At 46.4% G+C, this 24,360-nt stretch overlaps 10 protein-coding genes and 1 non-coding gene across 11 annotated transcripts; 6 read left to right on the forward strand and 5 right to left on the reverse strand.

Annotated features, from left to right (window-relative positions):
* The first annotated feature begins 193 nt into the window (after positions 1-193).
* BKA55DRAFT_609717 (uncharacterized protein) lies at positions 194-1,298 on the forward strand. Its single transcript, XM_046196637.1, has 2 exons — positions 194-415; positions 479-1,298. Exons 1-2 carry the CDS (start codon positions 277-279, stop codon positions 1,213-1,215), a joined length of 876 nt encoding a protein of 291 aa, XP_046051662.1. The 5' UTR covers positions 194-276; the 3' UTR covers positions 1,216-1,298.
* Positions 1,299-1,568: 270 nt separating this feature from the next.
* On the forward strand, positions 1,569-1,640 carry BKA55DRAFT_t92. The gene has a single exon. It is a non-coding gene; the product is annotated as a tRNA-Arg (tRNA).
* Positions 1,641-2,112: 472 nt separating this feature from the next.
* BKA55DRAFT_673363 (cytochrome P450) lies at positions 2,113-3,913 on the reverse strand. Its single transcript, XM_046198026.1, has 2 exons — positions 3,399-3,913; positions 2,113-3,346 (listed from the first exon to the last, which is right to left on the reverse strand). Exons 1-2 carry the CDS (start codon positions 3,819-3,821, stop codon positions 2,210-2,212), a joined length of 1,560 nt encoding a protein of 519 aa, XP_046051663.1. The 5' UTR covers positions 3,822-3,913; the 3' UTR covers positions 2,113-2,209.
* Positions 3,914-4,517: 604 nt separating this feature from the next.
* On the forward strand, positions 4,518-6,647 carry BKA55DRAFT_505684 (uncharacterized protein; the record flags this gene model as incomplete). Its single annotated transcript, XM_046187210.1, has 2 exons — positions 4,518-5,217; positions 5,443-6,647. 2 exons carry the CDS (start codon positions 4,518-4,520, stop codon positions 6,645-6,647), a joined length of 1,905 nt encoding a protein of 634 aa, XP_046051664.1.
* Positions 6,648-7,250: 603 nt separating this feature from the next.
* BKA55DRAFT_591772 (C2H2 type zinc-finger-domain-containing protein) lies at positions 7,251-8,129 on the reverse strand (the record flags this gene model as incomplete). The annotated part of the gene is made up of 1 exon (XM_046195304.1): positions 7,251-8,129. One exon carries the CDS (start codon positions 8,127-8,129, stop codon positions 7,251-7,253), a length of 879 nt encoding a protein of 292 aa, XP_046051665.1.
* A 607-nt stretch (positions 8,130-8,736) lies between these two features.
* On the reverse strand, positions 8,737-10,019 carry BKA55DRAFT_673366 (uncharacterized protein). The gene is made up of 2 exons (XM_046198027.1): positions 9,549-10,019; positions 8,737-9,499 (listed from the first exon to the last, which is right to left on the reverse strand). The coding sequence occupies exons 1-2, from the start codon at positions 9,913-9,915 to the stop codon at positions 8,865-8,867; spliced, it is 1,002 nt and encodes a 333-aa protein (XP_046051666.1). The 5' UTR covers positions 9,916-10,019; the 3' UTR covers positions 8,737-8,864.
* Positions 10,020-10,499: 480 nt separating this feature from the next.
* BKA55DRAFT_591774 (uncharacterized protein) lies at positions 10,500-11,843 on the reverse strand (the record flags this gene model as incomplete). The annotated part of the gene is made up of 4 exons (XM_046195305.1): positions 10,500-10,653; positions 10,702-11,011; positions 11,064-11,504; positions 11,555-11,843. The coding sequence occupies 4 exons, from the start codon at positions 11,841-11,843 to the stop codon at positions 10,500-10,502; spliced, it is 1,194 nt and encodes a 397-aa protein (XP_046051667.1).
* Positions 11,844-14,725: 2,882 nt separating this feature from the next.
* BKA55DRAFT_561856 (uncharacterized protein) lies at positions 14,726-19,933 on the forward strand. Its single transcript, XM_046192195.1, has 5 exons — positions 14,726-16,530; positions 16,585-16,876; positions 16,932-17,445; positions 17,505-17,771; positions 17,825-19,933. The coding sequence occupies exons 1-5, from the start codon at positions 14,823-14,825 to the stop codon at positions 19,703-19,705; spliced, it is 4,662 nt and encodes a 1,553-aa protein (XP_046051668.1). The 5' UTR covers positions 14,726-14,822; the 3' UTR covers positions 19,706-19,933.
* A 748-nt stretch (positions 19,934-20,681) lies between these two features.
* BKA55DRAFT_561859 (uncharacterized protein) lies at positions 20,682-21,564 on the reverse strand. The gene is made up of 2 exons (XM_046192196.1): positions 21,275-21,564; positions 20,682-21,223 (listed from the first exon to the last, which is right to left on the reverse strand). The coding sequence occupies exons 1-2, from the start codon at positions 21,409-21,411 to the stop codon at positions 21,001-21,003; spliced, it is 360 nt and encodes a 119-aa protein (XP_046051669.1). The 5' UTR covers positions 21,412-21,564; the 3' UTR covers positions 20,682-21,000.
* A 255-nt stretch (positions 21,565-21,819) lies between these two features.
* BKA55DRAFT_561860 (uncharacterized protein) lies at positions 21,820-22,589 on the forward strand. The gene is made up of 2 exons (XM_046192197.1): positions 21,820-22,253; positions 22,317-22,589. Exons 1-2 carry the CDS (start codon positions 22,151-22,153, stop codon positions 22,481-22,483), a joined length of 270 nt encoding a protein of 89 aa, XP_046051670.1. The 5' UTR covers positions 21,820-22,150; the 3' UTR covers positions 22,484-22,589.
* Positions 22,590-23,063: 474 nt separating this feature from the next.
* Positions 23,064-24,123, forward strand: BKA55DRAFT_536670 (uncharacterized protein; the record flags this gene model as incomplete). Its single annotated transcript, XM_046189852.1, has 3 exons — positions 23,064-23,702; positions 23,747-23,857; positions 23,902-24,123. The coding sequence occupies 3 exons, from the start codon at positions 23,064-23,066 to the stop codon at positions 24,121-24,123; spliced, it is 972 nt and encodes a 323-aa protein (XP_046051671.1).
* Positions 24,124-24,360: the final 237 nt, after the last annotated feature.

The following is a 24,360-nucleotide window of genomic DNA, read 5'->3' on the forward strand; positions in this document are numbered from 1 at the left end:
TCATCGGACCCACTTACCCAGATCCTGAGATCATCCAATGATAACCCCAAGACTTGAGACTATACCTTGATTGGACGCACTAATGCAACCTGCTGACAGAGTGGAGTAACCCATTCCCTCTCTTGAGGCCGCATTCACGTGCATGCCATGATGACGCCTCCAACATTCGACGATTTTCTTTCCTGATTTATCCTATCAATCGTCTACAGGTATCAAATAAGTCTCTCATAATTAGCCATAAACATCGATATATCAGCACTCTGCATATACAGCACGATGGCAGATCCACAAAAGATTGCCATTGAACCAATGGCCCAGCAGATGCTCGTCCAGAAAGCTGGAGAGGATTGGACCGGGATCACTAGTACTGCACAACGACGAAAGCTGCAGAATCGGCTGAACAAGAGGTCGCAATGTGAGTACACACTTCTAACCTGTACCCTGGGGTCAGCTTCTTACATAATATCACGCCTGGCAGATCTCAGAAAACGTCAACAACTCGAAAAAAATCGGCTTGCCTCGAATATCGTCGGTAAAGCCGGCCTACCCGCTGAGTCCATGCCTTCAATAGCACTCGCTCTTCAAGGGCCACCCGATGCCATGTTTGAAGTCATTCGTCAAACTTGCGAAGTCTATGAGAGGCCTGATATAAGCGAAAGGGTGTTCGCCGTTGCGTGCAAGACTTATATGGACTATACCATGAATTCCCCTCGAATATCGCAGCTTCCACTCCTCATCAGTCTCAACGTTACAATAGCAGTTGCTAACAATGCTACCGTGTTGGGATTTGATCGTACGCTTATGTGCATTGATGAAGCTATATCACCGTTCAACCTCAATGGACCTATGAGTCCAGATTATAATGCTCCAGTGGCGCTCCAACCTACAGAAGTGCAGAAGTCGGTGTTGCATCACCCTTGGCTGGACATATTCCCATTTCCAAAATTCAGAGATAATGTCATTCTGGCGGCGGATGCGGAGTTATTGGATGATGGCGAGCTTTGTGAGGATATATCAGAGATCAACTGGGAGAACGTTGAGAGGCCAAGTTTGATCGTATGGGGAGATGCCTCCGTGCCGCATTCCTGGGAGGCGTCGCCTTGGTTTTTAAGGAAATGGGGTTGGCTACTTCAAGGCTGCCCTGAGCTTATAGAAACAACGAACCAATGGCGACAGAGTCGAGGAGAAAAGTTACTGAAGTGGAACAATGAGTAGTATAGGTATTTCCATAATATTCATCAATAAGTGACCGCTTCTTGGCAGCTATTGGGCCGCATGTATGTCGTGGCCAAGGATAGGATGTAAGCAGTGAAACTATCAGCGCCTTGCATTAGTGCAGCCAACTACGCCGCCGTATTGTGTTGCATGCAGCAATATACCCTAACAGACTTGGATAGCAAAACTCGTTTCACTCTTGACCCTTTTTGAAACGGTTTGGGAGATGATTGTATGATGAAACTGAACTCCAGCATCAACAACTTGCTCGTTCCGCAGCAAGAGCATTGTCGCAGTGGAACCGGCACCTACAGAGAAGCAGTTGCGAATCTGGACGCTCAACAATTGGACGCGGTCGTGTGGCCCAATGGCAAGGCGTCTGACTACGAATCAGAAGATTCTGGGTTCGATCCCCAGCATGATCATATTTTTGCTCCTTAGTGACTATGTTGTGCTCCACTTAGTTAACCTGCGTGATCAATCATTTTGACAGAACATCAACCTCGATAGTACATGCTAATCAGATCTCCTATATCTCACTCTGGTTCAAGTTTTGCTGGGCTGGCTCTAGCAGTCGAGGGACAACTCCCAACACCACCCCTGCTTCCTTTCAAAGCCGGACTTTCGGCCTTGCACTATCACATACGATCATACCCACTGGAGAATTCGGGATCCCGTCTGCTCTCCCATAGACAAGCCAGTGAGGGGCGGATTAGTAGTTGGCTCGGTGACGACCAGCGAATACCCGCTGTTGTATGTTTTTGCCTGTGGCAGCTTTGCCTTCTTTTTTCTATAAGTTATTTATGGAGCTATTTGTTCTAGATTGCATACCTTCATGGTATAGAGGTCATAGGACGTCTTAATAAAGCTGATGGATATAAAGACTTTGTTTCTAGTGCACTGTGATATAGGAGATAATATTTCTATTTCTATTTCAGTTTCTATTTTTAGTCAGTCTCCGTGTTACGACGAGTCCATCGAATTACGGCTGGGTTCATAGGCCGGGAAAACATTGACTAAGAACAACAGTCAGTAAGAACGTATCAATGTCGGGAGGAGTGCTTACTGAATAGTCTGGCGCAGGAAGAGGTGCCTTAGGGTCAGGCTGTTCAATATGGAGCAGTCTCACAAACGTTGCAATGATGGCGCCAAGCTGTGCATACGCATAGTTCTCTCCAACACAACGATGTCGTCCTGCTCCAAAAGGTAGATATGGACTGCTCACAGACTTGTTCATCACTCCAAAGCCGTAATCAACAGTCTCTCCATTACCCTTAGCGTCGTCAAGAGACTCGATCTTATCCCACCGGTGAGGATCCCATTCCATAGGCCGCGGGAAGTACTCTTCAGATCGTGCCTGTGTACCGGGTGAGGCAAGCAGTGTGTGCGATGGAGGAACTACCCAGTCTGTTCCAGGTACTCGCATAGGTGACTTGACTTGTCGAAGAATAGAGTGAATAGGACTGTGAAGACGCAACGTCTCTTTGATGACCTGTCCATTCAGCGCCAACTTTTGCAAATTCTCCCAGGTCAATGCCTCCTGCGGTGATCCCAAGACCTCAAGCTGCTCATCATACAACTCCTTTACAAGATGCGGTTTATGCGCAAGGTTAAGAAGAAGCCAAGCACCGCTCGCAGCTGTATTATGCTGCCCACCCATAAGAATAGCAATCAACATCCTCGCCGCATGATGATCCGGCAGATCTTCACCATCTTTATACTTGGCATTCATAAGCGTCCAAACCATATCAGTCTCATCGCCTTGATTTCCAATCTCTCGACGTTTGCGGATGATATCGCTGAAAAGTTCCTCCATGACTTTACGAGCGTGATCGCGCCGGAAGTTTTGTGGCAAGGGAAGACCCGGCATTACGAAGTTGATGGGTTGGAAACCGTCGTCTAGATGGCGGTAGAGGGTTGCGAATGTACTGTCGAACATGGACCGAACTTCGTTCCCGAGAAGGGAGCCGGCGGCTGTGTAGATTGTGATTTCGGCCATTACTTCTGTGATGTTTACGACGCCGGTGTTGCCTTTGAAATAGGGTGAAGTGTTGATGTAGTCTTCGACTTCTTTCACGAATTTGGGGATGTAACATCGCAATGAGTCTGTGGTGAGGCCGAGCTTGAGAAGCTATCGATGAACAGTTAGCATGCCGTTCTTCGTATGGCGTAGGTCGACCTGCCCTCTTCTGATCCATGAATCTAGCATTAGAACAATCATAAACAACCTCCTTCCCAAAAACAGGCGTCGTAAGTTTCCCATAGACATCTTCAGCATTAAGATCCGCATGTTTCCCATTCAAGATAAAATCATTCCCCTTCGGCCCCAAAAACACTGTCGTTGACTTTCCAAGCAGAATGAAGGTGAAGCAATCTCCATATTTGGCTTGACAATCGAAGAAGAATTTGTATGGATCAATTCCATACTGAACTGTGCTGCCGATAAGTGGAAAGATGTGAAATACAACGGGAGGGCGGTGAGGATTCGGGAACCATAGCTGTCTAACCACGTTGGTGACGGTTGCGATAACGATGATGAGAAATCCTGTTATCGGTACAGATAATGACAGCGGAAGAGACCGCCAATTGGCATAAAGGGCCTCCATTGACGATGCCCTCAGTGAATACGTGGCGCGATGAAAATTTGGAGTTTTTCCCAACAGAAAACCTGCTGGTCAGCACTATCGAACGATTTGAGACAAGAGCAGCTGATAATGAGTCAGCCTTATCGGGCCCCTCGGCAGAAGATCTTGTTCCTGAGAGAATAGCGCTAAGGTACCCCTCGCTAATAATGATCCTTGTCACGCGAGGCCTTCGATTGGCTATTCCGTACACAACCATTGAATCATCAGTGAGCCTGAGCATCTCATAAAACGACTCGACTCTTGTTTTGAGCTCACAAAAATTATCTTCAAGCTACAATGCGCTGCAAAGTCTCAAAGTCGATAATATGACAGTCGTGATGGAGGAAGTACTGAAGGGATTGCACTATAGCAAAGTTGGCCTCCCTGACTTAGAGACCCATATTGCACGATCAGCACTCTTTATTGGCCATATATGTAGCAAGATCCGTTTCTCAACCACGTTGCTACAGATATGGCCCATTCAAGCACGTTGAGACTCAACTCCACGTTTCATTCGCTATATCCAAAGCAACATGGATACTAAGGATAGCTGTTCCAAGGATACATAATCAATACCTTGAAGACACTACAATGAGGGTGATCATCATCGTCCTTTCTCAATCTCTACTGTTTCTCACAATTCCCCTTTTCAAAATCCTCTCCGCTGTACCAGACAACATGGCAGATACGCACTCCATCATCACCCCAGCTATCATGTACTGGGGAACCCCAGTAGCCCTCATCACTACCTCGAACGAGGACGGGACTGCCAACATTGGCCCAATATCATCCGTCTGGTGGCTCGGCCACCGCTGCGTCCTAGGCTTAGCCTCAGGATCCCAAACAACAATCAACCTCTTCCGCACTAAACAATGCGTCATCAACCTCCCCAGCAACGACATGGCGCACTACATCAATCCCATCGCAAAAACCACCGGTACACCTACAATCCCCCCCGGCAAAAAAGACCGCGGCTACAAGCATTGCAAAGACAAGTTCAGCGCTTCAGGTCTTACGCAGCAAGCTTCTGATTTTGTGCAGCCGCCGCGTATTGCAGAATGTCCTGTGCAGATGGAAGCTGAGGTTACGAACAGCATGGAGTTGATGCAGGATGTTCCGGATCGAAGGGGGATTCTGGTAGCTATTGAGGTCAAGGTTCTTAGGACACATGTTCGGAATGATTTGCGGATGGATGGTTATGCTGATAGGATTGACCCGGACCGCTGGAGGCCGTTGATTATGAGCTTTCAGGAGTTCTACGGTCTGATGCCTACAAAAGTCGCGGAGTCGAACCTCGCTACTATTGATGAGGAAAAGTATCGCGTTGTTACTCGATCGGATGTTGTCAAGCAAGGAGGAGACATGGATACGTTGGACAGTGAGGCTGGGGCTGGAAGATAACGCCAAGATACCCCTCACCAGTCATGATCCCTGTCAAGAGAACTTCTATTGGCTGCATGACCAATAATTCAGCCTGTCAGTCTGCCTGTAGGTATGTTTCACAACACAGCCGCAATGGAACTAGTCTAGATAAATGCCTTGATTCTACTTTTCACTTTTCAATAAATCCTCTTTCGTTTAAACCTTTGATCTTGATGGCAAGTTGCAGCGATGGAAACTGATATTTGTCCAGATGGCGACAGTCGCACTGAGAAAGAGATGGTCGTCAAACTCATAGTCGCCCATTTCACAGCCGTCGTCGCCTTCTGCAATTTCCAATCCCTACGCAACGAAAGACTCGACACAGTTGAACCAGTCTTATTCCTTCTATCACCCTTGATAGTCATAACACAAACAGCCCTCGGCATCGTCATCATTAACGTATCATTCGTCTCGAACGTTGCTCAGTCCCCGAAATCTTTTCCAATCCATCTCGAAACCTATGCACGACGATGGAATACGCTTTTCGGAAAGAAACCAACACAACCTCGTCGAACACCTACGGGCTCATTGGAAGAAAATATGCAATCTCGTTTTGGAAGTGCTTGGATAAGGCTTGGAAGAGCCATAGCTATCTTCGGAACACTTTTCCAATTCGCAGCTACGATATTTCTCTACAGACGTCGAAAGAGTTTACATGGCTGGGATTCACTTACAGTCGTTGATCATCGAACATTCGAGCTATCCGTCGGCGGCGGCGCTGTCTCTATCTTATCTCTTGCTCTCCTTCTCAAATTGCCTGGCTTCGGACAAGCACCAGAAACGCTGTACATCCCAGAACTCAAGCCAGAACTAGCTATCATCTTCTGCCGCGGTGATTCACGCCGTTGTCCGAGCTGGTATCAAATCCTCTACGTTTCAGATATCGGCTCAGCAACATCAGCTGCGACGTGGCTAGCCTGCGTTTCATCATCAACATACAAAGGCGAATCTCTTCCGTTTCACTTCCTATATGAGTTTTACGCCGGGATCTACACTGAGTTTGCCCGTACTCTTTCGCTACAAATCTCAATGACTGCATTCTATCTCCTTGTTGGAATCTTTTTCGCGGTTGTTTTCTCACTACCCCATGTATACAATGGCCCAGGCTTTGAAAAAGTCAATAGTCTCTGGGCCATGATACCAGCTCTTCTTGTACTGCTGGCCGTCATGATTACTTTTTTCTGCATGTTGATGCTGATGATGTTGCCGGTTCTTTTGGTTTTGTTTCCCTCTCTTGTTAGCGGGCCTGGATGCATTTTCACGATGAAAGGGTATGAGACTCGTGCGTTGTTTTCGAAGCCGCCTTTTGGACCGTTGGCGAATGAGACGGAATGTCTTTTGCTGTGGAAGGATCCTATGGCGGAGTATTTGTGGTCGCTTGTATAGTTATTCAAAATACGGCAGTCACCTTGGCGACACTCTGAACTCAGCTGAAAATGGGTCCCGATGTTCATGTTCTTTCAGAAATTGGTGCCGTTGATAAGTAAAAACGACATGCTAATGTATCTATCTTTAACCAGCGGCTCGCGTTGTAAGATTCCATCATCAAATTAGCTTACAGTGACTACGGCTTCCTCTTTCACAAGCAGAATTGTCTATTGTACCAGCACCATAATCGTCGCGTCAACCATCTCTGACGTCTTCCAAGCTTCCGCCACCAGCGACTCTCCGGCCCTGATTGCGGTGGTCCTGGCACGCCATGCAACGCTATTGATTAAGATCCAGTCTTCTATACTTATGGAAAGTCTGGAGCTCCAACTTGTGGTTTCGGAGGCAAAGGCGTATTTACCAGCATATGCCTACATGCTCACCCTCCGAGTTCGTGTAGGGGGCTCAAAGCATTACTTGGATAATGAACGCCAACTATTTCCGATATATACTACAGTTCAGTTACACATTCTTTAATTTGCTTTCCTCACTATCGCACGGAATAGTTGATACATGATACTCAAAAATTAATGACATTGGATCTCTATTCTCTTGAAATTTCTATCCACACTGATACACTGGAGTTTCCGTATGCCAATAAGCATATAAATTCTTATTGCCCTTCCTGTCAATCTTGCGTTGCCTTCTACTTTCTTCCTTCTGAACCTTTTCCGTAAATCGGTGCTGGGTTGCTATCAATGAGCGCTGCTCAGATGTTGACAGGTGCATCAAAGCGTTGCGGTCGCTGGCGCTCATGTTTGCAAGCTGATATGTAACCGTTGCCTTTTGTCGTCTTTCTTTTCTTGATAGCAGCCGTGTATCGGAAGTACCGGGTGCAGGTTCCTCGTGAATAGGATTCTCCTCGTCAACTTGGACAGAAGAATACTCGAGTTGAGACCTTGGAGTCCACTTGCGATCGCGCATCTGCGAAGCTGATGGCTCAACTTGCGCTGATGACTTTTTGGAGATGAGTCGCCCTGACGGTAAGCGGATGGAATCCCGATCAACCTGCAGCGGCTCTCGGCTAGGTTTCACTTGGGGACTTTCAAAGTGCTCTTCCTCGTCGTTTTCGCTCTCGGCATCCTCGCCTAGATCAAGAGATTCATGCGAAAAGTCGTAGAAATCGGAAAATTCTGAGCCTTCTGACACGTCGAACTTGCAATGGCCTTTTCCCATCATGTGCTGTTGTACGGCCTGAACCGTTGTTCGGCTTGTCCCGCAGTAAATGCACTCCCGGTATTCACAGACAACTAGATGGATGTATCTGAATAGTGTCTCAAGATCTACCAAGAGGTGCTGCTGATAGGGAACGAAGAGACCGTGTGATCTTTGCATGTGAACGATACTTTCGGCCAGTGTCGGGAAGGCAGAGGGACAAAAGAGGCATTGTCCTGGCGTGAATGATTCAGTTGCCGGATCGGAAGACTTGTTGATAGACATGACGTATGGCGTCAAAGGGCTGGTTTCTTCAGGGAAAGGGAGGGCCATGGAAGTTGTCGTGGTGGTTGTAGTTACTGTAGTTGTTGCTCCTAGCATGAGATTGAGTAGTCGAGTGTTGGAGGTCAAGGCCGAATTGATGCTATTTTGAAGCTCAATACTTGGTAGAGATCTCGATGAATGTATGCTAATGATTCAACAAGATGGGTAGAGCATGCATCCTTTATAGTACTGGCCATTGAGTTTGAGGTTCCAGATCTCAAGTGCATCTTTCAATGGCATCAATATGATTGGATAATGGAGGTGAGTCAAAGTAATGGGGCTAGGCTCGTTTAGGGTAATCGCCATGATGATTCATAGTGATTGGGACCCCCGCGGGGCCGAGACTCCTGCCCTAACAGAATCAGCCTCGGCCCAGGCTATGGCCTGTTAAGACACATGTCACTCTCCCGCGCCACCATGGACTCGATTCCACGGGCCCCCGGGCCCGAAGAGCGACAATCTGTCGTACCGCCATATTTTGTGGCAAAGCTCCAGAGAACTAATTAAATTCTTTTCGAATTCAATCGCTCATAAATAGCGCGCTCATATTGTCTAGATGAAAGGAAGAGTTTTTAAAGTCAGTACTGTTATTATTGCTAAGTAGATAAAATCCAATTAAATTGCGCCCTCAAGATGATCCCAACTCCCTTGCTCCTTAATTATACTTCTTCTGTCACAAACCTCTATCGACTATTCCTAGAGCACTCTCTCAAACACTAAATCCACATGAGCCCAAACCTTATCAGCCATCTTTTCTCTCAATCCAACCAAGACCTTCTCATTATCCGCAGCTTCACTCTTGTTATCAACCAAAAAGACACCACCAGCAGATCGAGTCGCCTTGCTTAGTCCTTCAGGAATAGGTGTCGCCGCTTCCTCAGTTTCCTCAATAGTGTATCTCGCATTAGTCGCGTAGAACAATGCTCGAGCGCCAACATCATCAGGACTAGCAAAGAACAACCCTCCAAGAGGTGTAACAATCCATTGAAGCAGAAACCCGATGATACCGCTTGAACCACGAGAGAGAAGTGGTGTAGCAGTCAGCCCGGGAAATGCGTGCACAAAGCTGATTTTGGGGTTCTCTTTGGCAAAGCGCTCGAGGACGAGAGTGAGCATGGTAGCAGCTTGTTGGGCTGCAGAAGCGACACCAAAGTTGCCGGGCTTGGCGAGGTCGAGGTCATCTTCGATTAGAGGACCTTCTTGGCCTCCTGCAAGGATGCTGGTGACGTGAGGGTTTTCGCTGCGGTTGAGAAGAGGGAGGAGGACTTCGATGGCTCGGACACGGCTGTAGAAGCGGGTTGTCAAAGATGGTTCGAGCTTTTCCTTGGTTTCTGGAAAGTGTCAGTGATAGTTATCGATGCAGTCACGATTGTATATTACCTTTTCTCCCTTCAAATGACATGAATCCAACAGACATGAACAAAATGTCAATTTTAGTCTCCCGCTTCGCAATCTCCTTCATAGCAGCATCGGCTTCCTTGACAAGGGAAACATCTCGCTCAATGAACTCAATTGTGGCTGATGGGTTGCTCTGTCGGAGTTCTGCGATAAGTGGTGTAGCAGCTGAAGTACTTCGACCAACGATGTAAATTGTTGGCGATTTGTTATCGGTAGCGATGGCGAGCTGCTTGATTGTGCTGCGACCAATACCGGATGTGGCGCCGAGGAAAACCGCTGTGAGATTCTGGGGGAGTGATTGGGGGAGGGTTGTTTGGTTCGACTTCTTGATTGTGTTGATTGCGACCATTTTTAATGATGTGAATTACTGTTGGGAATAGATATTGGTGAATTCGAATGGTGAAGTTTGATGTTTAGTCTGGTTGTAGTTGTTAAATACTGATGAGGATGTTGATGATGAGATTGATTTCGATGAAGCGACCCCTCACTTTAATACAACTTCAATCTACACTCGTCATTCTCATTTCTGGCAATCATTATCGCAAAGTCAGCCCTATTCGCGGGAATCGGATATCCGACAATCCCAGTAAGCACAGGGGAGTCTAGCGCCTACGGAATGCTGTGAGAAATGTCAGCCTCATCTGATTGGCTACGGAGGATTCCTTTCGGTCTTCTTGGCGTTCTCCGAGATTTTAGTGCGTCATGATAAGCTTGTGATTGCTGACAACCCTCGATCTTCCCAATACTACGGATATCCGAAAATTCATTTTGCGGGCTTTGAAGATATACCGGAGCTTTTGAACTCACGTCGATGTATGTTGTATCTTTATACACAATGTTCGACATTCGAGAGCCATGGACTTGAGATGTGAGGACCTTGGACAGTCGATGCTGAGCTAATTTCGGTCAATTCAGTTAAGTAGGCCCTATCGATCATCTCGGGAAGTCGAACAACTTATCTACCAATCCCCTGGCCTCCCCAGTGAGCTTCAAACCATCTTTGACATCGTCCTTAAGTATCCCCTTCCAATCCTTCTCCTTGTCTTTTATATGCCCTCCATACTTCAACTGCCCGCACGGCCCATTGCTGAAAACATACTGAGGCTGCTCTTTGGACACCACGCCGCCAATGTACTTGGCGTACAGCGGCTGCGCCCCTTCGACACACTTCATTCTGTCAAGAGTAATATAAAGATAGCAGTTGGGGGAGTTTGATAGACGATCCCCAGGGCGCCGGCCGAAGAAGCTGATGCGGCAGTATGGCCGCTTCATACACTCTACGCAACAGTCGAGTGGTGTGTTGGCGCTTACGATTGTTGGTGCCATATCGGAGTCTTGGTTGATCCATGAGGTGATGAGGCGATTGCCAGGCGCGTATCGGAGGATGTTGTCGCTGGAGCAGGCGGCGTAGTGGGTGTCTTGGGGTATTTGTCTCTCGAGGGTGACTATACGCATCTTAGCTGATGTAGCGAGTCAAATTTGGACTGTGATACTTGCCCGTCTCATTAACGGTAGTAGTCATTGTCGCGTTGATAAATGCCGTTTCGATGGGACGAACAGTAATTGTCACGGTGGTATTAAGGCCCGAAGGATATTGAGTCTCCAACACAGTAGTCGTGATAGTCGACGTGCTTGTCTCGGTAGAAATCTCGGTGGTGTTCGGTGTCTCCTGGCGAAAGGTGGTGAGAGTCACCCTCGTGTATATCGGCATCTCTTTAGTACAATGCTTTGTCTGACCATACAAAAACAGCTGAACGCTTTTCCCGATCTTCTGAGTCTTCGCGCGTTCATCACTACTTTCCATTTGAGTCGTATCAAGAATCGCGGTAAAGTTAGGCTTCTTTGAGATAGTCACATTGTAAAAACTGGTAGTCGTAATGGTGTTCGTGTTCGTCTGCGTCTCGGTCGTGGTTAGTGTGTGATTAACCGAAGTTAGTACTTCAATAAACGGTCAGCAGTGAGAAACACGGAGAAACTATCGTGAGTACTGGTAACCGTGCTGGTAGCTATCTTGGCTTCTGGGCTTGCTGTGATTGTTGCCATCTTCGTGGTTGTTTTATTGATGGTAGTTGTCGTGGCGATGGGACGGACAGTGCCGGTATCTTGGCTGATAATATTGTCGGTGATGGTGATTGTTTCTACCTTGGTGGACGTGTTGGTCTGAACGCGCCTGACACTATTGGGTCCAAGAGGCTGTTCGCACCTAACAGTGGCACCAGCAGCGAAGCTTTCTGTGCCCAGGGCGAGAAGGGCCAGGAATAACCCCAGGACTACCATGTTGTCGAGAATCGCGAAAAGGTCGAAGATGGCAAAAGAATCTCAGCGGGAGGGGTAACAGGCGAGCTACTTAATTATATACAGCTACGTGGCAGGTTTCGGTGACTTTACTAGTAAGGTTTCAGCCAAAATCATCAAAGTGGCCAGGTATTGAAGTTTGCTATTTCATATCAATTGCGTCGAGACTCCAAGCCTCTCTACGCCGTAAACTTATAGTCACTATCTTGAAAACAAGCAGCAGAAGTAACAAAACTAAGGAAAGCTATAATGCCACCTATAAATCTTAAACCCATGCTTTCTGCTGTAAGTTATGCAAGTATATGGCAACGAGAGGTAGAATCTAAGCCCATGTACGCGGTAAGCCACATATGCTGGGAAGAAGGATATTGATCAAGTCAGGCTGTAGGCCGAAACACTTGACCTTGTCGATAGTCATGAAGAGATCTTGGCTTTACCGCCCATTCTAGACGATAATCTGTCGGTTGAGGCATTCAGCAAGTCCAGAAGCGGAGAGTTGCGATACAAATTCACCACAGACTGCAAGCTCGAGACAAAGAAACGAACACTTCTCAAAAGTACATAGCGTCGAGCTGGGCCAAAGCCTAGTCCTCGGAGTACTGGCGCTACTAATGCAGATGCAGACTTTACCTACTGGAGAAGTGGTGTATTCTACCAGCAGCTCTTTGCCAAAGGTCCACGCAGCGAATACTTTGGAGTCGCAAGAGGTCATGATCTGGCAAGCCTGGGTGTTAAAGCAAAACGAGTTGATTGTGTTGTTGTTCGTTCTAAGTTACATATGTCCGAGAGGAGCACAGCTCCTTACGTAGTAGCCACATCCCAGCCACCAGCAGATCGGACCACCTTCGCCGCACTGTCTCAACAGTGATCAACCCAAAGCGGAAGGCCAAGATCTTTGGAGTCATTATGGACGCAAAGCCAAGGTTTAAGAAATATATAGCCAAAGCAGCTACCAGAGGTCTTGCAGCAGCTATATGTCTAAGAAGGCTTAAGATACTATCCCTATAAATAGCTAGGCAGCTCTTTGCAGTAATTATTGCACCAGCTATAGACTATGCTTCTGTTATCTAATTGTATATAAGGTGAGAGAGAACTGAGTTAGTTTAATAGGGCTTAGAGGACAGGAGTGTATGCTATTATAGGCGCTTTTTAGACTATATTAACAGAGGTGGCTAAAGTGGAAGCTAGTATCTAGATAGTATATAAGTAGTATGTCTAGGCAGGTATAAGATTATATAGTAATATAATAACCCTATTAAAGATATATTTACTTATACTCCTTAAGGTATTTATAAGCTAAAGATATATATTAATATTAAAGAGTTTAGTATTTGCCTATAAAGGGAGTAGTATTAAGTAAATAAAGAAAATTTAAGCTTATATAATATTATTATAATATAATTATATATTATTAGTATATAAAGCTAATTAAGAAGTAGTAGTAATAATAGCTAAAGATATTAATAATATTATAATTATAATTAATACTTTTAATAGAGAAGGGCTTATAGGTATAGGTAGTATTATAGTATATTAATTATCTAACTAAATAGGCAAGATAGTAACTAGATATTTAGTTATCCTTAGGTCGTGAGATAACTAGAACCTATACATGGCCGAGCTAGAGGCGATAGCGATGGCATTGCGATGTATGCCCGATGGTCTGTAATTCTAAGAGCTTACGGTATTAATAATCTAGATATATGCTTTACCAGTAACTCTGCGGGATGGAACCCCGCACAAGAGACAACTGAACAATCAATCAACGCATTTTTGCTGCTGCTCATCACATTCACTTTAACCCGTTAATAAGCACGCTAAGTGCGACAGAAACCTTTCCTTCTTCCTGGGCGGAAAGTCGGCGTCAGATGGACCCAAATGAACATCTAACCTGGAGGCGGTGCGAGCGGCAATTAAGTTTGCGATGGCGACGGGAAGACTGAGTTGAGAACGGGAAAATAGAACATATTAAAGCATTAACATCACAGCTGACTACTAACATTAAACAGCCTTAATGCTTCAGCTGCTGAAGATGGGATGCTGAACACTTGGAGAAGTCGGCCATCAAGCAGGCCTGTCAAGCAGTCAAGCGAGGCTAAAACGGAAAAGACTAAAGAAGAGAAGCGGGGCTTTCCTATGTGCAGGCCGGATCAATGCGGAGGAATCGTAAATAGCTTAGCGTGCCTACTAGCCCTATGAGATTCGTTCTGATGTTTGGTTCGAATGAACCGCTATACGAGTGTAAATAATTAATCGCCGTAGAACTAAAACACTTTCCAAAGAGTATTTATACAAATAGTTCTCTCATTCACATGCTAACGCATGTCCATCACGCTATATCCTTTATCTGTTTCTCTAAATCATATTAATATATTGGGATTCGCCATATTTACAATGCCGATCTGGTACTATGAGTAATATGTAATATTCTCGTCATAATTCCCTAAGAACCGTGGAAGCCACTAAAACGTAGACAGCATAGCCAAAGAATTAATTTCAGCTGTTACTTGACCGCATGGTCAAGAACTGGGCTTTAAAGCCACAAAGTCAAAGGTGCTACAACAAAAGAATTGTCTCTGGATTCAACACCATTCTAGCGTTGACGATGGCGATGGTTCAATTCGTGTGTTGACCAATGCCATTAGAGAGCCAGACACACTTTTGCATTATCTTGCTTATGTCTGTCCAACCAGCGTCAGTCGATATCCATGGTGGAGGAACAAGGACCGGCGAGATGGCAGCTTCCGAAAGATTATGCTTCAGCCCACAGCCACCGTCTAACCCTAGCTGGTTAGAAAGCAAGGAATTGCAAAGCCGAGACAGCACGAGATCAGCTGCACAAAGCTGGCACTATCAGCCGTAATGGAGCGGTGAAGGAACTACTGATATTATCTTGGCCTTTAACCAAGCGTGTCTCCAACCCTCTTCAATTCTGGTCCAAGTCAGCGCTACACTTCCACGATGGTTGTCGAGGCGAAACCAGCAGGAAATGCTCCCACAGAGCTAGCTCGACTATGGAGAGATGCGTTCCAGGCTTACAACGATGCGGTGGGGAAAAAAGGCCTGAAACTCGACCTCGACGGTGGCCATCTCGTCACCAGCTTGGCCGATGTTGTGGGTTCCGTCGACACGTCCAAAAAATCGTTTGAGAAGTGGCGACACGACGGTGGAAACTGGGACAAAGCAGTCCACTTCATCGGTAAGAATCTTGACTACGCCCAGAGAGTCGGCGACCAGATCGCTTGTTCTGCTGCTGCCTCGTTTCCTCCCGCTAGCGCGATATGGACTGTAGCAACGTACGCCATCAAGGCATGCCAGGCTCAGTCCAAGGACTATGATCAGTTACTGGGCCTTATCGGAGAAGCAGGATCCTTCTTAAAGACGCTTCAGATCATTGAGGACAATTTCCCCGACTGCGACTGTTATGCAGAATGTGTCACCGATGCATTCACCGCCCTCATGATGGTCTTTGCCATTCAGACAAAGTATATGTGGGAAGGACGGCCGTTGAAGTTCTTGCATACTCTTGTCCAAGGCGGCGGCGACGCCAGACTCAGTGCAGCCTACGGCGATGTTACCACTGCCATCTCTCGCCTGAGTCGTGCGAATGGTTTGATGGCTGTGAGAAACACCGAGGACATTAAGACATTGGTAGGCAATCTCGGCGAGAAAGTCGACTTCATCCACGAGGAAATGATCGCCTACTTTCAAGACCAAGGCAAACGGATTGAGGCTGGATTCGACCTCCAGGAACTGAATTTCCAGCAGCAGAGCGCCTCACTGGCCAGCATTCAACGCAGCATCAGAGAGCTTAAGAGCCAGCTGGCCCAGGATACCAACGCTGAGACTGCTGCACAACCCACAAAAGACGCCGTAACCGGGAAATCAGTGGCCCTGAATATCGCAAAGCACTTCTTCGGGGCACCTCCGAGCCCCTTGGCCAAATTCAAAGAGCTACGTCGCTCATTCGTACCCGGTACAGACTCTTGGCTCTACGAGAACAAGAAGTACCAGGAATGGCAGGACGGGGACACAAATTTCCTCTGGATTACCGGCGAACCAGGGTTGGGTAAGACTCATCTAGCTTACTCAATCATCGAATCACTCCGAACCAAGACGAACAAGGACCCACAGACCTCAGTCGCATATTACTTCTTCCAACAAGAGAACGAACCTTTCAGGTCTGTCAAGTCGGCTCTCCAATCAATTGGTCTGCAAATAGTCACCCAAAACCACAAGCTCTGTGAGAGACTTGCGAGCGGAGTGTCCGACATTTGTTGTGCGAAGTGGTCCCTTCTCAACATCTGGTTATGGACAATTGACGAACTGTACGAGAAGGACTCAAACGACCGACTTTTCCTCGTTATTGACAGCCTTGAACAAGCAAATCCTGCCCAAGCCGGAGAATTCCTTGCCTATATGGAAGGCATCGTCGACTTCAAGCAGAAGATTAAGGTTGTTTTCACCGGCAACGACTTCGAGGCATTGTCTATGTGGCGTAAGTATCGTGTCACCAAAGACCTTGCTACTATTTCGATCGACCCGAGTGCTGCCAGGAGTGGGATGCAGAAGTTGCTTGAATCTAGATTCGAGTCGCTTCCTCGACTGTCGAGATTTAGTGACCATGTGAAGGCAGAGATTGCCAAAGCCATAACAGACGGGAAGTATGGTGAGTGTCGACTCCAAGAAAACACGATGGATGCACATGACTGAACGTTGTCAGGGCTTCAATACGCTGACAGGATTTTGCAATACCTCGATTCTAAAGGTCTGGAGCGTCCAGCTATGAGAGCTCTCGACGAACTTCCAGGAGGTCTGCCTCACTTCTACAACAATGTACTAACTACGTGCTCCGATAATTTGAGAGAGCAAGAACGGCTATCACTGAAGCTCATATTCGCCTGGATAGCTTTCGCAGAGCGCCCACTCACCCTCGAGGAGGCGTACAGCTTACTCAAGTTGAAGCTTGGAAAGTTGATTGATCTTGAAACGGAAATAGCAGGAAGATGTTCAAGGTATGAGACTGAATTTTAAGAATTCCCCTGGTCCAGACTGACATCTAGAATCTAGCATCTTGGATATGTCCAGCAATCTCGTCTGGGAGGAGCTGATACAAAGAAGGCAACGGAACGAAGTCGTTCACAAGGACTCCAACGTTGAGGGCCCGTCCGAAGACGAAGCTGACAAGGTTCAGTCTCGCGACATGTACCAGCCGGATAGCTCGCTTCTCCTTCATTTCCAGGAAAACACACTTCGTGAGCACATGCGGTCAGCAAATGTCCCGAACAGCACTCTGCAGACGTCGCCGCTCCTTTCTCATGTCGATATCTTTACCACTTGCGCAGAAGTGCTCTGCAGCCCTGAAGAACCAAGAGCCCCGGGGAACGCTGATGCAAGACGGACACTCCAGAAGTACGCGGCGAATTATTGGATGGCTCATTTCAGACAAATCATAGACATTGCCACGTCTAAGACGGATGGGGTACAGGAACAGACTTATACGATTTCTGCTCCAGATGAGGTTGTTACCCGAGTAGTCCAATGCTTCAGTAGCATCTCTTCGGACAGAGGTAATGTTGTGAAGGCAAGTTCGAACGCGTGTAAGGTGGGAACCAGCCATCTGACTAAACTAACTGCATCCAGAAATTATTACAGTATAATGCAGGATCCTGCTACGATGACTTCAACGACGGAGTACCTTACTTTATCAAACTATGGGCACAGAAGGCCCTTGAAAGCTCACCAAATCTTTTAGGGGAAGAAGTGAGGCTTTGGGCGCAGAGAGCAGTTGAAAACCCAGCCCAAGTTTTGCAACCCCTTGCGCGTGGCCATGTAATCCATTGGTTTACCGAGATCCATGAGGACACGGCTTCGCGGGCTTTCAAACTAGCATGGAAAGCTTTTGTTACAGTACGTACATCTCTGCGCTCACAACATTGAATTCTAACTTACATTTCGAGCAGCGCGAGATTGATGAGAATTCTCCGTCTCAGGAAGAAGAAGATGACCAGTGGTTCTACAAGGAAAATGAAGTCGAAGGCAGCGGGGATGATGATGCTTCCGAAGAGGAAGATATAACTTCCTGCGAACAACAACTAATTTCTGCCTTCGAAGACGTTGTAGTCGGGCCGTCTGGTTACAGAGCCATGGGATTGGCGCTCCTCTCCGAGTGGGCATTTGACGCTCTAGAGGCCTTCAACGAGAGCTTAAAACTTTGCGAAACAGATATCGACCAGTTTGCCACTCTCGCAGCCATGGCCAAGTGCCACCACAGCATTGAAGATCACGACAAAGATGCTTATGATATGGCGTGCAAGGCACTCGCACTTGACCGCTCCGGCCTGGACAAGGGGTATGATGACCTGGTTCACACGGCCCTCATTGTACGGGCTACCTACGAGTCCAACCACAACATGCTCGAAGCCGCCGTCGAGTCGCTGCAGGAGGCCATGACAGTCTATTCTGGGGATCGAGGAAAGACAGCCGAAGACTTCAGCATGCTGCTTCGTATTCTTGACAAACTCGGCCGCCACGAAGACATCCTCGCCAGCATTGTGAAGTGGGGTCCGATACGACTCGCTGTGACTGCTGAGGACTGGGACGAGGTGAACATGTGGTATCAGAAAGCGGCCAAGCAGACAGGACAGGAGCAAGTCATGATTATGACGTACGAACTCTTGGTCCAGGAACTTGCACCCTTGGAGTGGGCATCACCAACGCGGTACCAGTATGCGCTCGGCTGCCGCCGCAGCATCGGCGATATGGCGAAGGCCAAGAGCTTACTGTATGAGATCCTGGACGCAGACAATTGCATCGATCCGGCCACGGACACCGTCTCGGACAGCATTCCTTACCTCGCACGCCGCGAGCTTGCAGAAATCATACACGACGAATTTCTCCAAGCGACGAGCTCCGCGCAAAAGCGCGCTTCACTTTCCGAAATCGAAGGCCTAGCGGGACGGAAACTCGGAAACGCCCATCTCACGTCTGACATCCAGGCGAACTTTCTAAAGAGGCCTGAAGCTACTATCCTCGCCCGAATGTACCGTCGCTTCGGGCCGCTGGACAAGTTCGAGGAGACGTTGACGGAGGCGTTCAATAATTGCCTGGCGAGCCTCAAGGACCAGAATCCATGGAACGATTCGGATACCTTGCGTGAGCTGTGCAATGTGCTCGCTTGTCTCCCGGGCTTGCAGCGCGAGGCAGCGATTGCACTGAGCGCACAGTTCTATCATGTGGACAAGGAGCTGATGATGAAGAGCTTGGAAATGATTTCGAGATTTAGAGAGCTCGATGACGGGCTTGGTTTAAAGTATAGCAGCGATGGAGAGTGGGAAGACACTGATGATGATGACGAAGGGCAAGATGAAGACGAAGAAGATGATGCCACCGATGCCAATTCCAAACATCTCGGTGAAATGCCCCAAGGTCCAGGGAAGAAGAACTGGATCCGCGCCATAGTCGACAACGATGCCAACGACCGCTTTGACATCAAAGGCCACCGCGGTATCCGTTGCGGTGGCTATTGTCTTGATAATCCCGGCGATATCACGAGCTGGGATCAGACGGCAATGTATCGTTGTGTCGTTTGTACGGACTGCGATTGGTGCGAGAAGTGCTATTTAAACCGCGTCGCCAATAGTGGCAGTTCCGAGGGAGAGAAATGGCGGGCGTATTGTGGTGCCGGGCATGAATTTATTCGCGGACCGGCCGAGGGATGGATGGGAATTAAGGATGGAAAGATTGAAATAAAGGGCAAAGAGCCAGAGAAGTTTGAGGAGTGGTTGGGACGTTTAGAGAGGGAGCAATGGCCCAAGGCCTGGAAGGAGTTTTGGAAGGATTAATGTGTATAGCGGGATGGTACGCTTTTGTTGGCCAAGCGGGAAATTCAACATCTGGGAAGGCTGTTATAAAGATAAGAAATATAACTCTCTTATCCCTTAGTTAAGGACTGTAGCAGCTTAGTTTTCCAAGTGAATAACCCTTTACTGAAAAGGTCTTATTAGCAGGAAGGCTAAGCGTAAAGTGAACTGAGGGGAGGAGTAATTTTACATTTAGAAATATATAATTAGGTAGATTGGCTAAATAGTTATTTTTGCAAGCTACAGAGCGTATTTTATTGAAGACCTATATATAGTGGTTATATATATAGTGCTTATTATGGGATTGCAGTCTAAAAGTACTATCCACCACCCCTCCTTTGCCAATACCCCTCTTTTGCTAGGTAAAATAAAAAAAGCTTTATTAAAACTTATAAACTTTACTTATATAAAAGTTAACCTAAATATATAGCAAATTAAAAGAAATTACCTTTATTATTATAAATAAAATTAAATATAATAACTTTATAAATACTATATACTTTTTTATTAATACCTTTATAAATAACTTTATTTATAATAAGAAGATTACTTCTTAAAATAATACTTATAAAGATAGCTATTATATTTTTAAATCCTTTATATTTGCCTTTAGTACTAACTATTTTAAGTAAAATAAAAATATTAAGGCTATAAATAGTATTAAAGCTATTAAGGATGCTAATACTATTAAGGCTGCTAACGGTAAGGGTAATAATTTAACTCAGCTTGGAGGTCTATAATTCCGATTCTTATATTACTGCCAGAGGTCCAACGGCCTGCCGTCCTGGATCTACATCGAATTCTATATTATATACACCATAACCTTGAAGCATTCGGAGATAGACTCAGCCGTGGGACCAGCGAGTAGATTCTGTGCAGTCTTTACGTGTTCTCCAGGGTACCCTTCCGGTATAGCATGGCTAACACTTGATATCAGCTTGGTTAGAGAGATCGATGGGTTCTCCTCGCTACGAGGGGCCAAGAGTCTGATCACCAGCGACAGCACAACATCGGCTTGATTATCTCGATGGACTGCTATGTCTTTCGAACTCGAAGCGTTAATAGTGACTATTTAATACGTGTAAGATATTATGACTACTTGGTCCTTAGAGTAACTTGCTATCCTAAGAAGTATTTTGCAGACGGAGCCACGGGAGAGAAAAGGGCCACTCAAAGCTCATCTGGACGACTGGTGGAGTATAAATACTAAGCTGTGGATTCGTTGGAGATGGCGGAGCTGTTATGGTTTATGTTAGAGCAGAATCTTAAGATGGACTTTACTGATATGTTTCGAATCGAGCCATGATATCTGTTCTTCGGTGACGATTGATTTCTTTTGTGATTTTGGCCTTTTTCCATACCTTGCCACAATATATAACATCACTGTCCTTTCCCTTATCTTGGTGCTTGCGAATCTTCCGTTTAACGTACTGCCATGTCTCCTTGTCAATGTTCTTGGAGAAGTTCCAGTTCCTAAGCCTATATTCCAACTGCCCTTTTCTTCTACTAAGTTAGTGATCTTCTCATAATATTGACTTGTGATATACAAACGTAGTATGCAATCCTTGAGCTCTCAGTAAGATCACCAAATCTTTTAGCGATCTGTCGTTGACTAGATACTCGTATCTAATCAAGTCCTTACGGTCCAGCCAGTCCCCCTCAGTTGGCTGCGATGTTATTGTACTCATGAGAATGATTGAAATGCGATAGTACGGACGTGGCTGAGATATTGCGCAAGAATTTCTAGACTGGAGATAATGAGAATACAGCGAGGAAATAGAAGAAGAGAAGAAATGCTTTTGAGTTGAGTTGATGAGGGAAGAAAGAATAGAGTGCCGAGGGTACAGCTGTATCTTTGTAGATGCCTAACGAGGCTCTGGGGTCACGGTTCTGATTCGTCTAATCCAGAATCTGAGTGACTTGTCAAGTTGGTAAGCATCACTTCAAGCTTAGTGCCTGACTGAATAGTCTTCCATTGGCTACCTCCAGAATCTCATCAGCTGGGTGGACTTTGCATGTAATAGTGTGCCCCAACCCGAGTCTTATTCGTCAAATCCATAATCTTGCAGCTGTAGCCTGTAACTGAAGGGTACCTCACCATAAACAGCTCGATTGGATGTATCCAGAATCTTGACTCCACAGTGAGTTGCCTGACTTGATATTACGGGCTTACTCCAGAATCTGAATTCTGCTGGCGAATTATTCGTTTTGTTTTATCTCCTGCTACTATGCCTCTTGAAATGAGGACGGGTCCGATGTAGATTTACAAATGCCGCCTCACAGTTATGTCCGAAGTAGACCTTTGCAAGCATATAAGCAAGTCATAATCACTTTGGCCTATCCCATAGAGACTGATATCGTCGGTCAAAGCTCTTTCACCGGGTTGAAGCTTTCTAGTTGCACGCTGCCTCGTAAATCTTTCGCAGAATGAAACCCGAGATCATTGTCGCCATCGTCAGCTTGGTGGTTTCTCTACCACCAGCGCTTTACACGCTGCATACATGGTACCAACGGCGCTCTCAGGCTATGTGTAAGTCTATGAAATATCATTGAATTATATAAGAGCTAATTTGAATCTTGACGCTCACTTCAGATCACCCTTTTCACCAGATACATCTCTCAAGACGCCATTTGGAACTTCTTTGCTCTATGTCTGAGCGAGGTATCACGTTGGTACTTAGGGTTGAAGAAGGCCGACCAGTTCCCCAGAGGGACTCAATATTTAGAGCATCAAACCCTGACATGACGTCGAGCTGTTGAGCTGTTGAAAGAGTGGCGTTGTGTTCATAGTGGCTCAGATCAGGGTCTGGAACATCCCCGTAAGCAAGGTGACGTTTGGGAGATCTCCTTTGTGGACAAACACTACTATAGATAGATTAGGACATACAATAAACATACTTTTACCATTATTGGCATATTTTTAACTGGTGTTAATTATTATAGCGGAAACCTGCTGCAAACCACGAATTGGTTAGCGTCGGGATCGACATGCTTATACCGAAAACAGACTCATTGCTTATCAAGCGGTGATTATCAAGCTGGTCAGACATGCAGGGCATGTCAAACAATTCGAGGGAAAGGACATATACCTATTGGATATAGAATGTGCTTTAAATGACTTAGCAGATAGTTGCATTTTGTGATAGGATCATGACATGATACCCAGTGCCCACTGATAGGCATGACACTATCTCCAAAAAGTCAAATTGCGGGGTCAACGTGAGTCACTTGCGCCCTTACAGTGATTATCTTGACAAGCAATAAATACTTCGCGTCAGTCAGGCCATCACTCAATCTTGTCTTATAGCATACAATCGAATATCATAACAGGCGAATCGCAATGGCTTCTCTCACGAAAACTACATACCAGGCGTTTGCATCGGCAAGGGCTGAGGGTAATCCTGCAGCCGTGATTATCCTGCCGAAGCCCGAGTCCGGCGCACAAGATGGCAGCGAAGAGTTTCCATACGAGCTGTTCCCCCCCGCTTCGAAACTTCAAGAGACAGCGACGAGTATCAATCTCCCGATGACTGCATTCGCACTCCCTCTTGATCCGGAGAATGAGTCGGCAAAAGCTCATTATGCCGTTCGGTGGTTCAATCCTGTCAACGAAGCGCCGCTTTGTGGCCATGCGACCCTTGCTTTGTCCCAGCACCTGTTTAGTACTCTTTCCAATGCACCGCAGACGCTGAGGTATCTCACCAGGCTTCATGGGGTTGCCTCTGCATCACTCAACCAAAGCCCGTTTGAGGATGCCAAACTAGTTGGTATTGAGTTTCCAGAACTTGTTAACCTTCCTGCCGTCTCGAAAGATGGCAAGCGATGGGATGAGTTGAAGAGTCTGTTTGAGGGTGCAACTGGTTCGAAGTGGGAGGGCGACGGAGAGCCAATTGGTGTATTTGAACAAGATCAGTATTTCTTGTTGGAGTTTAATCCTGAGCTTGACCTGAAGGCTCTAGAGTTTGATGCCTCTAAGCTGGTCAGTTTATCACTGTTATCAAGAGTCCAGAACTGACTTGCTAGACTTCTCTGAATGGCTTTATCTATATGTTTCAAATTTCAACAAGCTCATCCGAACATATCCATACTCGAGTCATCAACTGCATAGCTGGAAACAACCACGAAGACGCTGCGGTAAGTATAGTTATTGATCGTCTGACCCCGACTAACTTCAACAGACTGGTTCCGCTCATCGGGCCATCATCCCACATGTCTTGTCAAACGCTGAGACTACTGCTCGTCTGAAGCAGTACCATCCAGACTTTAATGGAAATACGCTACGATCTTTGCAACAGTCGAAAGAAGGTGGTGAATTAACTGTTGAGTGGCTTCGGGATACAAAGACTGTGAGGATCATGGGCAAGGCTTCGCGTACCGGCGAGACTAGCATCGAGATCTGAGCGGAGCGGAGTGACCCAACGTCAGCTTGAGTCTGAAGTTAACCGCCGCAATAGGTCGCCGCGAGTTGGAGACTGCTATATATATATATCATACGGTGTAAATAATAGTTCATCATATATTTCAGGCTATAGTCATTCTTAAGTCCGAATATTATATGCAGGTATTTGGGTTGATGAAACAAGAATAAAAGTGCAAGAACTTGCCTTTCCACTTAAGGAATCATCTTATCAAACAAT

The sequence above is a fragment of the Fusarium redolens genome (assembly GCF_020744475.1).
Source record: "Fusarium redolens strain MPI-CAGE-AT-0023 chromosome Unknown BKA55scaffold_5, whole genome shotgun sequence".
Taxonomy (NCBI): Eukaryota; Fungi; Ascomycota; class Sordariomycetes; order Hypocreales; family Nectriaceae; genus Fusarium; species Fusarium redolens.

Bases quoted from the DNA above. Each gene is read 5' to 3' on its own strand.
- BKA55DRAFT_561856 (XM_046192195.1), top strand. From the start codon at position 14,823: ATGGTTGTCGAGGCGAAACCAGCAGGAAATGCTCCCACAGAGCTAGCT. The intron at 17,446-17,504 runs GCAAGTTCGAAC...AACTGCATCCAG, and splicing joins ACAGAGGTAATGTTGTGAAG to AAATTATTACAGTATAATGC. The intron at 17,772-17,824 runs GTACGTACATCT...CATTTCGAGCAG, and splicing joins CATGGAAAGCTTTTGTTACA to CGCGAGATTGATGAGAATTC.
- BKA55DRAFT_673366 (XM_046198027.1), bottom strand. From the start codon at position 9,915: ATGGTCGCAATCAACACAATCAAGAAGTCGAACCAAACAACCCTCCCC. The intron at 9,500-9,548 runs GTAATATACAAT...GACACTTTCCAG, and splicing joins GTCATTTGAAGGGAGAAAAG to AAACCAAGGAAAAGCTCGAA.
- BKA55DRAFT_561859 (XM_046192196.1), bottom strand. From the start codon at position 21,411: ATGAGTACAATAACATCGCAGCCAACTGAGGGGGACTGGCTGGACCGT. The intron at 21,224-21,274 runs GTTTGTATATCA...ACTTAGTAGAAG, and splicing joins GCTCAAGGATTGCATACTAC to AAAAGGGCAGTTGGAATATA.
- BKA55DRAFT_561860 (XM_046192197.1), top strand. From the start codon at position 22,151: ATGAAACCCGAGATCATTGTCGCCATCGTCAGCTTGGTGGTTTCTCTA. The intron at 22,254-22,316 runs GTAAGTCTATGA...CGCTCACTTCAG, and splicing joins ACGGCGCTCTCAGGCTATGT to ATCACCCTTTTCACCAGATA.
- BKA55DRAFT_673363 (XM_046198026.1), bottom strand. From the start codon at position 3,821: ATGGAGGCCCTTTATGCCAATTGGCGGTCTCTTCCGCTGTCATTATCT. The intron at 3,347-3,398 runs GCAGGTCGACCT...GTTCATCGATAG, and splicing joins GATTCATGGATCAGAAGAGG to CTTCTCAAGCTCGGCCTCAC.
- BKA55DRAFT_609717 (XM_046196637.1), top strand. From the start codon at position 277: ATGGCAGATCCACAAAAGATTGCCATTGAACCAATGGCCCAGCAGATG. The intron at 416-478 runs GTGAGTACACAC...CACGCCTGGCAG, and splicing joins GCTGAACAAGAGGTCGCAAT to ATCTCAGAAAACGTCAACAA.